This window comes from Acipenser ruthenus, chromosome 40, assembly GCF_902713425.1.
Source record: "Acipenser ruthenus chromosome 40, fAciRut3.2 maternal haplotype, whole genome shotgun sequence".
NCBI lineage: Eukaryota > Metazoa > Chordata > Actinopteri > Acipenseriformes > Acipenseridae > Acipenser > Acipenser ruthenus.
The window spans coordinates 2,437,838-2,451,359 of NC_081228.1; the positions used below are offsets into that span (position 1 = coordinate 2,437,838).

General features: G+C 40.4%; 4 protein-coding genes across 4 annotated transcripts; 3 read left to right on the top strand and 1 right to left on the bottom strand.

Annotated features, from left to right (window-relative positions):
* Positions 1–741: 741 nt before the first annotated feature.
* LOC117966659 (succinate dehydrogenase [ubiquinone] cytochrome b small subunit B, mitochondrial-like) lies at positions 742–5,774 on the bottom strand. Its single transcript, XM_034913128.2, has 4 exons — positions 5,692–5,774; positions 4,570–4,680; positions 3,893–4,040; positions 742–1,434 (listed from the first exon to the last, which is right to left on the bottom strand). The coding sequence occupies exons 1-4, from the start codon at positions 5,738–5,740 to the stop codon at positions 1,269–1,271; spliced, it is 474 nt and encodes a 157-aa protein (XP_034769019.2). The 5' UTR covers positions 5,741–5,774; the 3' UTR covers positions 742–1,268.
* Positions 5,775–6,135: 361 nt separating this feature from the next.
* On the top strand, positions 6,136–7,234 carry LOC117397261 (mitochondrial import inner membrane translocase subunit Tim8 A). Its single transcript, XM_033995991.3, has 2 exons — positions 6,136–6,354; positions 6,868–7,234. Exons 1-2 carry the CDS (start codon positions 6,244–6,246, stop codon positions 7,033–7,035), a joined length of 279 nt encoding a protein of 92 aa, XP_033851882.1. The 5' UTR covers positions 6,136–6,243; the 3' UTR covers positions 7,036–7,234.
* A 124-nt stretch (positions 7,235–7,358) lies between these two features.
* Positions 7,359–10,551, top strand: LOC117966640 (uncharacterized). The gene is made up of 2 exons (XM_059010200.1): positions 7,359–7,785; positions 8,740–10,551. Exon 2 carries the CDS (start codon positions 8,754–8,756, stop codon positions 9,399–9,401), a length of 648 nt encoding a protein of 215 aa, XP_058866183.1. The 5' UTR covers positions 7,359–7,785; positions 8,740–8,753; the 3' UTR covers positions 9,402–10,551.
* A 453-nt stretch (positions 10,552–11,004) lies between these two features.
* LOC117966658 (uncharacterized) lies at positions 11,005–13,499 on the top strand. Its single transcript, XM_034913127.2, has 2 exons — positions 11,005–11,112; positions 12,096–13,499. Exon 2 carries the CDS (start codon positions 12,119–12,121, stop codon positions 12,770–12,772), a length of 654 nt encoding a protein of 217 aa, XP_034769018.2. The 5' UTR covers positions 11,005–11,112; positions 12,096–12,118; the 3' UTR covers positions 12,773–13,499.
* The last annotated feature ends 23 nt before the right edge of the window (positions 13,500–13,522 follow it).

The following is a 13,522-nucleotide window of genomic DNA, read 5'->3' on the forward strand; positions in this document are numbered from 1 at the left end:
ATCAGAGCTTTTCAGATGTAATATTTCATTATCGCAACTCCTTACACAACTAGAATTTAAAACATAATGCCCGCCCCAAAAAAACTACAGAACACAAAGGGTTAACTATCTGTCGCCTGCCTCTTTCTGTTGCACTTATGAGAGGTGCAGGGGATACCCCTCCAGCTATCCATCATGTTGGTTTGGTCCCAAATGGGTGGACGGCTGGAGGTTTCATGGCCTCAAATCGCATTTGGCAATGTTCAGAAGATGAACAATATTTCTGCATTTTACAATCAGCTTCCATCTCGCTATACAGACCTGTTATGCGATTGCAGCTCACAAAATAATTCCATGCATTTTCCTCACCCTGCACATCTATTCACTATATCGGTCTCAAATGTACAGTTCTGAAAAAGGTTTAGCAAACATGTGTTTTTATTTTAAAACACCTGGTACTACACTAGAAAGGCAGGCCTTGCTCTCAGCAAGTCTCTTTCAAAGTCTCCTGGCTCTGAATTCATTTTGTACTGGTGTCCAGCACCCAATGTGCAGTGCTTTACACATCTTAACATTACATCTGTGTGCTAGTCTGCAGTTACAGAGCAGCTCCAGTTTTGTGGTACACCAAGACACAAACATGTAACCCAGCGCTGGCTTGTTTGTAGACATTTGCAACAACGCTGGCAATAAAAAGGTTCACTATATACACTGAAGAACAACCTTAATAAATTGCAAATAAAAACTCAAAAACCTGCCACAAACAGTCTCAATCCTTTAATGAAAAAGTCTGGAACACTTTCTGTAAACAATTATAATACATGAACTATTGATACAGTATCACTTAATCCATCTCTCTTACACACAGGTAACACTTACTGGAAGTGCAGAGACTGTCTATATTGCATTTACAAGAATCTGAGGATTCAAGCCAAGTGCCTTCAGGAATCTCCAATTGTACCTCAAAATTAACACTGCTCTATATTTGTATAATGATTACTATGGACTATACAGTGACTACAGAATGAAGTGTTGAAATTCAATTGTATTAGGCAATTTCCAGGCTCTGGATATAACCAAGCAGCTGACCTGAGCAAATCTGAAAAGATACAGGAGGAGAATTAGAAATCACACTAGTGACTTCTGCCTCAGACGGCTGATTGACTCATCCAAGGCAGCCCTTGGAAATAAGCAACCCGATGCAATTTACTAGGTGGTTTTAGCAGTCTCTTTTAAATCATAAAAAGAAGAAGTTTACAATGAAGTGGATTGTCCCCCATGCTGATAACTCAGAGGCTCCAGAGCATGGCCACAGCCTTGCAGATGCCCACATCGTGGTAGTTGAAGTAGCAGAGGCCTGCGAAGGTGACAGCAGAGAGAGCGAAGAGCCCTGCGTTGGAGGCTTTGATTGCTGCGTCTCCGTGGACATAGTCCGTCAGCACCTGGCCAAGGCCCCTACAAAAGAAAACAAAGCCTCATTCAGATTGGAGTCGTCTTTCAGAAATTCTGCCCTCCTAGTTCATTGCAGATTTTATCTTGGTCGTGTTCTGGCTGACTGCCACACACACACACACACACACTCACAAATACATTCCTAAAAAGTGGGGGTGTTAAAGTGGACAAGCTGGTTTGGAGAAAGAATATTTCACAATTTGTATTATTTGCAAAAGAGGGTTGTTCTATTTCAATTTCAACAGAAAAGAATTTAAGGGGACATGAACTCTTAAGTCTTAAATAGCACAAACATAACCCAGTTGGGGTCCCAGTTGGAAATGAAGTGGGGATAGATTTAGGACGGTGTGAAGCAGACACTTCATCACACAGAGAGTGGGGAGGGGATGGAGTGGGCTGCACAGGTTGTTCACTGGCATCCTTTAAAAACAATTTTCTTATACACAACACAGTGTGACAGGGGATGACTCACCAGGACTGCAGAATGTGTAATATTTAGCTTCCTTTAAAACCCTGACATCACGTTTGAAAATAATGTCAACTACCCACTTTCCCATGAAACGTTACCTAATGCTGAAAGGTTTATGCATAACAGGAAAAAACACAGACCAGCAGGGGAATTCCCACACAGCAATCCTTTAAACCAAGTCTAGTCATTAGTTGCTATAGATATTTGTCATCACAATTGAGTCTTACAAGATTGTGACGACAATTGAGTGAGGCCAAGTAAATACATCTGTATGAGTTATAGGTCAACAGTAGACAAACATTTGATTATCACTGGTTTTGATCAGATCCAATCAGTGCTGTGTTCTGGCCAGGTAGCATGGTTTGGTATGTCAATGAAAGTGAATGATATAGATTTTACTGGTCATACAGTTTAATATTTGCCAGATAAATAATTGCCGCTCCCAAAATTATTACAGTGGTAACCAGTTATAACGCGACCCGTGATAGTGCGGAATAGGTTATAACACAGTAAAAGTGATGGCTCCCATTTCCCAGAATGCAATTTGACTCACAAAACATTGGGTTTTATATTACCGTATCTAAACCCATTTAAGTTGAAACTGGGACATATAGTACTTACAAAGCTCCTGTGTTTGCCTGTATTTTATTTTCTTCATAAAAACAAAGACTGTCCGTTAATGTTACAAAAGTAGTACAATCAAAACACGTGTGTATAAACGTCCTTGAGTTCTGTGTTACTTATTTACAGTTTACAACATTTATTATAAAAAATACACAATTTAAATAAGAGTGGTGTACACTTTAAACTGGTGGAACAGCAGCTTCTATTACACTGTATCATATATTGTAACGCCCCGGGATGTACACGGTTACACGACTGGTCTAAGGACCGTGTGTGTGTGTGTGTGTGTGTGTGTGTGCGTGTGTCTGTGTGCGTGTCTGTCTGTCTGTCTGTCTGTCTGTGTGTCTGTGTAAGCAGCAGGGAAGCAGAAAGCTTGCCTCAGCCAGGATTGATTGGCGTCTGGATAGGCAGTGACAGAGCTGACAGTCGAGTCAGACAAGCTGCTGTGTGAGAGTGTAATACTGTTAGTTGTTTTTGGTGTGGCCCAGGCTGACAGAGGCCAGGAACAATCGTCCCAATAAACCGTGGATTTGAGTACCTATATATATATTCCATTTGTTATTAAAATCTCCAATGTCAAGTTTGAAAGAAACATGGAATTGTAAACACGTATTTGTATTTTAAACAAGGATATCTGGTACTACACTAGGTTAAAGAAATCTATCTATCTGATATACTGGAACAAGACGCCACCAAGCCCGTCCGGATGTTTACGACTGCAAGAGGTAAGAAATTACCACAAGTCAAATACAGATCTCATTTCCTGTTGGTTTGGACCTTTCTAAATAAATGCAAGAAGATATAAATAATATACCTGCAATAAATAAATAAATAAATAAATAAATAATACAACAGCTGGAATTTTTTTAAATCTTTGTTTATAAAAAAAAATTATATATCTATATCTATATATCTATATATATATCTATATATATATATATATATCTATCTATCTATATATATACTGTTTACAAAAACAGAAAGAATCTCAGTAGAATGTGTTTTCACTTGCTGGGCTGCCTCTGTGTCGGGGTGCGGTGACTGTGTATCAGTGAATCACGTGACAGAAAACTATCGATTGTATTGTAGTCTAGTGTATTTAACTAAATGAAACGTTTTAAAAATCATCAAGATGAGCACATACACAATCTGTAGATCATAGAGGCAGAAGACACAGCCTTGCCCTTGCCCTTCACAATATCAAACTTTTCATAAATTCATAACTAAAACATAAGTGCGCATTACAGCCTGATCACTCGGGATATGCATTCAAATCTCACTGGGGTCATCACAACTCCAGTGCATAGGAGAGCCTGTGCTCCTCCAACAGTCCTATCTGGGTAAATCAAGGGTTGCATGGCTTCTTACCAGTGGCTGTGGAGAGTAAGTGCTGCAGCAAGGGAGTAGTCCATAGCAGGGCCTGGGTACATGTAGGCTACTGGGATCATTCCCAGTAACGCCACACTCAGCGCTCGCTCACCAGTCCAGTGCAATGATGCCGCCTTCGAGCCAGCAGCTGAGAAGAGAAAAAATAAAGCTGTCTTAGCAATGAATAGGCTGCGATAGCTGCCCTGCAGCGTTATTGTGAAATCAAGCACTAAACTGTATTGCCCGGACCCCTTATGAGTCTTGTCTGGTTTTTCTAGTGGTCAGTAGTGCAAAAATTAGAAGATATGGCCTGAAATGAAAAACTCAGAAATGAGTAAGTTATAAAGCCTACACTGAAATACTCTCAAGCTCTTGTCTGAATGTCAACAGCAAGTTCAATCACAATTGGTTTGCAATAGATGGTGCTAGACAGCTGGGGATATGAATTAGATCAGAGGATAATGAACAGACATTCAAAACGTGTAAACTCATTATTTATTATTTCATAGGCTGATTTGTTAACGTCACAGTGATACTGTCACCCCCAAACCCCATACACTGGCTTAAACCACAGACATAGAATCAGAGCTGGAAACGTGCTAATGTTGTATTGTAGCACGTGTGGGCAGCTTGAATACCTATACAATGGAACAGGCTGTAAAGAATTCTGCACCTACCGTAATGTGCAGGGGACGCGTGGATCTGTGCGGACAGCAGAACTGGGGGGTCCCTGGTCTTTTTAGAGGACACCAGGGTCCGAGCCAGGAGAGATTTACTGAGGAACAGAGCTGCAAGACAGCAGTACAGTTTTTACATGTATTTAGGCTCTTTGCATTCCCAAGTTCATCAAAAGTTACTCCTCCCAAAAATAAAGAAAATACTCACAACTACACCAAACAATCAAACGACCTTTTCAAACGCTATGCAAACGAGGTTTATTCATTTTTACTATTTGAATCGGAATACATTGCTCTGTTTTTAAAGCTATAATTGTTCACAGCTTTTATCTGTTTCAAATATTTCCTTCTCATTGAAAATGTTCTACGTGTTGTTTTTTAATAAAACTATTAAAACATTTAAAACTGAAGCCGTTCAGAATTTGGGGGTCAAGTTCAACACGACTGCCCTCCAACGAGTAAATAAACGACTTGGGGTGAGACATTTGTTACTATTTAAACTCGATCTACCCGCACGCCAGAGAACTTCTGTTTTTGCAGGATCAGAGAAATCCTCTAGATGGCAACGTCGTACTTAAAGTGCAATCGTTAATATATACGACACTGCTTCGTGAATTGCATTCATACCACGGAACAAGGTAATACGACACAATAATAATACTGCTACATTGCTTTCACGTTAATATTAATCAATACCACCAACACTAATGTATGTTGCAATGCATTGAAAAACACTAACACTGCTATACACACTGACAAAATAAATAATCATTCAAGTTAAATAACTGTGAGTTTGTATTTCGGACCAGTACATTCAAAACAACCCTCGGGTACTACAATAGTATTATTAGAAGCGTAGCCCTCAATGGATGCGTTTAAAAAGCAAAGTAGTGTAGTGTCATGCTCTAAAACGTCTTTAATTTAATACATGTTCAAAGAGGGTGTTATCGCTGTATTTAGAGGTAATGTCACTGTGAACTTGGACTCGAAGTGAACCCACCAGCATGAAAGCCACGGTGAGACTTAACCACGTCATATCATAACACAGTGTGAATACGACACGCACACACATTAACACTGTCATGTTTGATAACGTTCACGGGTTTTCATAAAGAAACTCACGTTTTACACCCCGGTTACAAAGAGCGCTGATCCTCGTAACGCCAGCCATGTTTGAACACTCAGACCCAGCAAGGACACGGGCTTACCCGGAAACACTTCCGCTAAACACGCCTGTCCTGTCATGAGCGGAGGAGGCTGTGAAGATTTTAATTTTTTTAAGGTTATCAGTAGTGGCTGGCATGAAATGCAAAGAAAATATAATTTCAAACAGACTACAGCTGGCATGCTATACTTTGTGGAATAATAATATATAACAGAAAGGTAAAAAAAACAACAGTTATCATAATATCGGCTTACTGCTTCCTATACTTGTTTATACATTCTAACAGGTTTATAAAATATGTATTTTATGTATATTTATGTATATTTAAAATGTTCAAATAACTGCTTAAGTGATGTGTGACGTCACCTTTAAACGCCCCCCTCATGAATATTAAAAAGCTCACTGTTTGGCACTTCCGGTTTGTGCACGTTGCTCTGGGCTCTGCTGTAGGTCTATGAAGGTCACTGCAGTAAATAAGACCCCGAATCAGAGTAACACAAAAGTAAAACATGTCAGATTTTAACGATTTTTCAAACGCCAGCGCTTCTGAGAAAGCGGAGGCTTCCGAATTGCAAAGGATGATTGCAGTCGAGCAGCAGAAAGCGCAGTTCCAGGCACAGGTTGGTACGGCAGCAAGACGCCTTCAAATGAAATATACCAGTAACTAGTTTAAACCCCATCCCTGCCCTGTGTTTGCAGGAGCTGCGTGCATATCTCAGTATGGCTAGATCGTGTTTCCATTTACAGAATGTGTGTCATATGCAGTGGTCAGGTTGTGTGCAGGAATTGCGGCTGCATGTTTAATTGCGGTGGCGATTCAGTGGGGAGAGCATCGTAACGTATTAAAATCGGATTGCTTGAAATTGTATATGGTAAGCGGCAGATCACGCAATCCACACTCACTGTACGTGTTCAGTAAAATCAATTCATTTGCCCTTTAGAGGAGGGAGTTGATAAACCTGACCAGTGTTAGTGTCCCGGAATTATGGGGTCAGTTGGATCCCTGTTTTGGACACATAATAAATCGATTCAAAAGAAAATGTTTTAAAACATAAAGAGTTGTACAGAAATGATGGTTCAGCCCACTGTGTCGCCGCTTCTCACTGTGATACGATGTCGCTGTTACTTTAAAGGTTCACAATTTCACGGATGTGTGCTGGGAGAAGTGTGTGGACAAGCCCAGCTCCAAGCTGGACTCCAGGACCGAGGGCTGCCTTGTGAGCTGTGTGGAGCGCTTCATCGACACGACGCTGACAATCACCAACCGCTTCACACAGATGGTGCAGAAAGGGGCAAACTAGGACAGGAGGAACGACCCCCGCTTTAATGGGGAGGCACGTCAGCTCACAAAAAAAAAAAAAAAAAAGTGAACACACTGAAACTTTTTTTTTTTTTTTAAGTTGTAATTTATGAGTTCAGATCTTTTTGTCCTATTGCTAATTATGCGAATTCACAACGCTCTCTATGAAAATAAAATTGAACACGCGTCTTTTTATTTTATTTGTATTTCTTTCTGATTTATTACTTATAGCTAGTGTTGCAGGGGGGGCTGGTTAACGGTTACACTTTAGTGTACCTGCTGTACTTAGACACGTTTGAGAGCTGTATTGAGGGCACAGGGGTGCTGGTTAAGAGAACTATTGGTCTTGTGACAAGTAGGGGGGCAGAATACTGGTTTAATATTGCTCGTTTTGTTAAACGATGAAAACTGCATCCGAGCTGGAAAATAAGTAAAATGCCACACAGCTGTCCAGACAGCCCCTCTCCCACCCCGCTTCGTATTTTACATGAAGCAATTCACTGTTCATTTGTGAATTTGTGTCACCTGTGAAACAGTTTTTTGTATATATTAAATACTTGTGTAATACTATACGAGTACAAAGCTGCTCTGTGACTTTCAGAGAAGAGTTTTCAAATATAACTCTTACAGTAATATAAAGATGTGACGTATGGAGCGCAGAATCGAAAGTGAAAGAATGAACATACTGTACGCTTCAGTGGAAACGAGAGGAGACGGACGTGTTCCATCAGCAAGCGGGTTTGAATCCAAGGTTTGTCATTTTCATTCTTCCAAACAAAAACCAATGCACCCTACCGTATTGGAACTAATAAAGAAAACGAAGCTGATTTTTATTTTTGTAAATATGTAGCAACTAATACTTTCATAGAAACTGGGTGGACTTTGAGAGTTTTGCTTTCAGTTGGGGAATAAGAGGGACCAAAATGAAGAATTAAGCGATGTACGGTAGAGTTTGCGTTGATTATGAATTATAACAACCTTTTCAGAAGCCTATATCCACTTACGGGTCTGAGCTAAGGAATTATAAGCGACAGCTGACTGAAGAGTTCAGCGATAAGCATTTAAACACAGAAGCGCAACCACCAATAGCCCGTTTAGCTGTAGAAGCATTAGGTAACGCAGTACAAATAGGTCATTGTTATTATTCATTTTAAGGAGTGCCGTCTATACTGTGGTGTACATGTAGAACACATTGTAATAATTACACAGAAAAGTGGCGCTTACCTGTATATTTACCTGTATAGCAACCTAACTTACATGTACAGTACATGATACTGTTAAAGGTGTAGTACGGGTAGTAAGCTGCTTATCCAGTTTTTTGTTTTTTTTTTACTGTAGAATAACTAGCAAGGACTTTTGTCCACAGTAATCTGTATTTACTTAAGTATTTAAGTTATGTGTTGGTTCTGTTTGTTAAAGCAATTTTTTTTAAAAAAACTAGATCTTACATGTATGTGTAGGCCTACCACATAGAACACATGTGGATTTTTTTTTAACATCCATAATGGACAGTGATGACAGGGTGGGGATGTGGTGACCATAACAGAATCATGCATCTAAACAACAAGAATATATTAGTTAGGATTTCTGATGTCCGAACGCCTGTATCAAATTGTGCTTTAAATACAGGAATGCAAAGATCGTTAACAGTAACTAATACGTTTCCATACTGAATTCAGTGTATTATTTTATCTTCCCCGTCCAGAAAACATTTTGAAAATGCCCATCACATTCTCTGGTTGGGAAGCCTGGACGGAGAGAACACATTTAAGCTCGGGTTCAAAGCCTGAAAGAGGTGGACGCTACACAATGTACCACGGGACCCGCATCAGCATCGCTAAGAACATCATTAAAGGGGGGTTTCAAAGATCAAAGGGCGGGCTCTTAGGAGCCGGGGTATACGTGAGTCGCAACATCGACAAAGCAAAGTGTTATCCTCTTAACGTCGAGAAAAAACAGCGCGTCGTCTTGAAGCTCAAAGTCCAAGTTGGCAAAGTGAAGAAAATCGACTGCGATAACCATCCGCTACAGAAAACCTGGAGCCAAAACGGCTACGACACGGCGTGGGTGCCGCCCCATAGTAACATAGCCTCGATCAAATCGGGCAGGGAGGAGGACTGTGTCTGGGACCCGAAGAGAATCGCCGTTGTGGGCATCGCCTACTGCCTGAACGACGTCGCCAAACGAGAGCTCCTTCAACTGATTGATAGACAAGCGACGGGCGCCGGGAGCGACGCGCAGGCGCCTCACAAGCCCAACTGCACAGTCTGTGGCAAGGAGGACGTCACACCGCACCCCCTTCAAGCATGCTGGAAATGCAGCGAGACGATCTGTCCATTTCAGGATAGCCACAAATGCAGAAATTAACTAAACTAACAGTGACATAAATGAGCCGGCCAAAAAACAAAACAAAACAGAAAAAAACAACACTGTATATATTTAACTGCTTCCTCTGCTGTAGGTCAGTTTCACTCTAGTAGTCTAGATGCAATCATGTACAATCTTGGGAATGAGAAAATACTCCTCTCATCTCTGTGATAGAAGGCAGTAGCTTATGACCTACAGCACAGGATGTGATTAGGTAACAGGGGAGAGTGATATATAGGGGAGCCATTCTACTTGTGAGATCTCTGGCTCATTAAAATATTTAGCACATTTTTAAAGAGGAAACGATTATCAATTCAGGGATACCAATACCTGTAGTAAGTTAAGGGTCTGAGTGAGGAAACATGGGCAATACGCTCCCCAGCCCTGGTCTTGCTCCAAATCATTGGTTGTTTCCATAATTTGTGCCGGTGTGTATCTCTTCTAAAGAAGAGTTCCAGCAGTATTTTCATCAGATTGAAATCGGTGTAAGGGTTATTAACGGTCATGTATAACGGGTTTGATTACAGAAAACTCGAATATATTTGTGTGGTCCTTTCCTAAATGTATACCTTTGTTAATTGAATCGCAGCTTAATCCTTTTAGCAAACATGGGTAATAAGGTATTCTGTTTTCAATCATTCAAAGGTCTCAGGGCATGTGAACACTCATTTACAAGCACTGCACCTGCTGTATGGTTCACAGCATATCCACAGGTTGTTACAGCAACCCTCGTTGAGAGAAGACTGTGTCTAGATTTGGAGAATGTAAACAAAGTGGACAGTCAACAAAAGTCTAGTCATGTCTGTGTAGCTCAGGGAAGTTGGACTGTCAACACTGCCTTATGATTTTTCACTGCATAAACTGTAACCCATCTGCCAAAAGACACTGCCAAATACATAATCTACAAAAGTACTGCCGATACATAGCTATGCACGGGACACAATATACGAAGCACCTGTGATATGTAGCACACACTTGTGTCAATGGGCCGTCTTTTTAAATTACTGATCCGTCTGGCTAATCCTCAATGGTTATTTAGGCAGGTGATTGCACCTCTAAAACTGAATTGCAAAATATGGGAAAGTGTTTATGTTAAATCTCTGTTTTAAAAAGTGTTGTATTAAAAATGACTGCATCCAATTGACTGTAATGATTTCCATTGTGTCGTTTTTTACTATAAACAGATAAGCTGAATGCACTGCTTTATATGAACACTTTATTACAATCATTACTGCAGCCATAGTCAATAGAATCTCCTTTTAGTAAACTGCAATATACTTCACTATAAGATGATTCATTGCAATTTTACATCCAATTATTACTATAAATACTAATAAAGTATCCATAGTAAATGTACCAGATCAGTCGATTGAATGGCACTTTATCAAGCAAAAATCATCCCATAGGAATGGGCCAGTAGGTACCTACTAGCCTACGAACCCCAAAATCTATCCTCTACCCCTAAACCTAGTGTCTACATGTGTGCATGCAGCACTGAGAATAGATTTGAGCTGCCTAGTATAAAAACAATGTCTGTATCTCTGTTTAAATAAACACGATGCATTAAAACCCCCATTTCTGAAACCGGTGTGATTCTTTCGGCTCGCCCACGGTGACGTGCAGGACTGTTTCCTTCTATATGCAGAACAAGAAACTGAAAGTGGACCCGCTGTCCTATCGCTCAAAACTAAGGAAGGACTCTCCACCGAAGGTACGCATTTATCTACATAAAGAGATAACATATAAACAAGACACTTCTCAAAACAAAAGTCTATCCGAGTAAATACAATAATAGTCGTTTCAACATTCTTTCGACGGTTTTTCGATTTTCGACGGTTCCGTGCTAGAGCAATGGATTTGTTTCACTTTATAAATCAGAATAGGACTAGATTGAGTTCGCTGGCTAATTAGGTCATATATAATACAAGTCACGCGTAAGCCTAAACTATTATTTTAAATAGTGAAGTTTGAAGTTCTGTTGAGACAGACTGCGCGTTCAACTCCAAATGTCGACACAATATTTACTGCAGATACAGTGCAGTGTGATCTCGATAGCGATACGTCATGTCGTTTCTGAGTACTAACCTTAAAATCGCTCATCTTTTCTTTCTTCTCCAGTCTAAGTTTTTTTTTGACCTATAGCAAGGCTGTAACAAAAAGGAATGCGTGTCAAGAAACTCTAGTTTAAACTTCAGCTGTTTCTTTAGGAAGTTAGCCTCAATTATAGTAAAGTGAAGCTAGAAATGTAGACCAACAACTTCAGTTTCTTATCTGTTTTGGGTCAAAATGTATATATTTGACAAAAGAAAATAACGATTTCTACTAAACGTGTTTGTTTTCTCTAAAGCTTGGTATAGACTTTCATTATTTGTGATAAAGTTTGGTTTGGTAAGATTTGTTGAACTCATTTGCATATAATTTACACACACAATCCCAATAATAATATAATAAAATGATTTTAAAAACCGAGACCTATGAATGAACCGTTTAAAAAAAATAAGAAGAAAAGGAAAATGGGAAGGTTAATTATTAAAATAATTACATCAACCATGTACTTTAAAAAATAATAAAACAAACTGTAAAATTCGTTGACATTCAGTCTTCTGAAGACATTGGGAACGATGACATCATTGCTTAAAGTCATAACGTTGGCCATTGAGTTTTACAGCGGCTGTGTTTTATTTTTCTCCTTAGGGAGGCTGATCCATTGATTTGAAATGGCGGTGGAGTTTTATGGTTGGGAGGTCTTCTACGATGATGACCATCACCTCTCTGCAGAACAGGAGCCCAAGGCGGGCCGGACGTACACCATGTACCACGGGACCTCCATCCAGATCGCACGCAACATCATCACAGCGGGGTTCCAGCAGTCGAGGGACGGGATGCTGGGGCCGGGGGTTTACATCAGCAGGAACCAAAAGAAAGCCGAGCGCTACCCGCTCAACTCCGCCAGGACAGACAGAGTGGTCCTCAAACTCCAGGTGGACACCGGCAAAGTGAAGAAAATCGACACAGACAACCACCCAATGCAGAAGACCTGGCACGCCAACGGCTACGATACGGCCTGGGTCCCCCCCAACTGCGGAATGAAGGCTGTCCCTAGTGGTCTGGAGGAGGACTGCGTGTGGGATCCCAACAGGATCGAGGTGGTTGATATCGCCCTGGCGCCGGATCAGAGCATCACCGCTGAGCTGAAGGGGCTGATCTCAGGGGCAAAGAGGAACAAGGGAACCGGCATGAAGCCACAGCAGCAGGCAGGGAACTGTGGAGTGTGCAGAAAGGCAAGGGCCACTCCGCATCAAATAGAAACCTGCTGGGGGTGTGGGAACAACATCTGTACTTTCATGACGAAACACAAGTGTAGAGTTTAAACACTGGGTCTAGATTACCTAACTAAGTTCACAGGGTGCCGACCGCAATGCAAACACAGGACTGTTTGTATGATTTCTTTATGCCGTATTTTCAAAGCGATTCCTCCATTCTTTAATGAACTCCTATTTTTTGAAAGGAGAAAGAAAAATCATGTTAATGATGTTACGAAATGAAAACCAAAGCACACTGGGAGTGCTTAAGAGCACTTGAAATATATCACTTAGTTGTTTGGTTCCAGTTTTTTAAAATGAAGAACTGTTTTTAGGTCTTTCAAAAAAATAGGAGTTAATTCAAGAAACGCCTTGAAAAGATGGCCTATTAGACGATACGTAACTGCCTCTTTTGAAAAGCCAATCTGTTTGAATGATTTAATACGGGCTACATATAAGTACTGTATTTATGACATGACACTGCCACTGGATTCAAATTATTCTACAGTTTCAAAAAGATAACTGCCTCAAAGTCTAGTCCAAAGTTCCTTTATTTTACTGCCTTCTACTGCACTGCCTCATTTAGAGCATATAACTCCAGGTTTGTTATATTATACATTCGGTTCTATGGGCAATTACCAATTCTGTATTTAAGTATTTTAGGGTGTAAAACTTTCATCACCAGCCATATACAGCAAGACGAATGGTGGGTAAAATGGGCTTGGAGAACTTAACGTGAAAGTGATAATGTATTCATGTTTACTATGACCTTTGGCAATAAAATTCCACTGCTTGATTTCTTTCTTCATTTCCTCATTA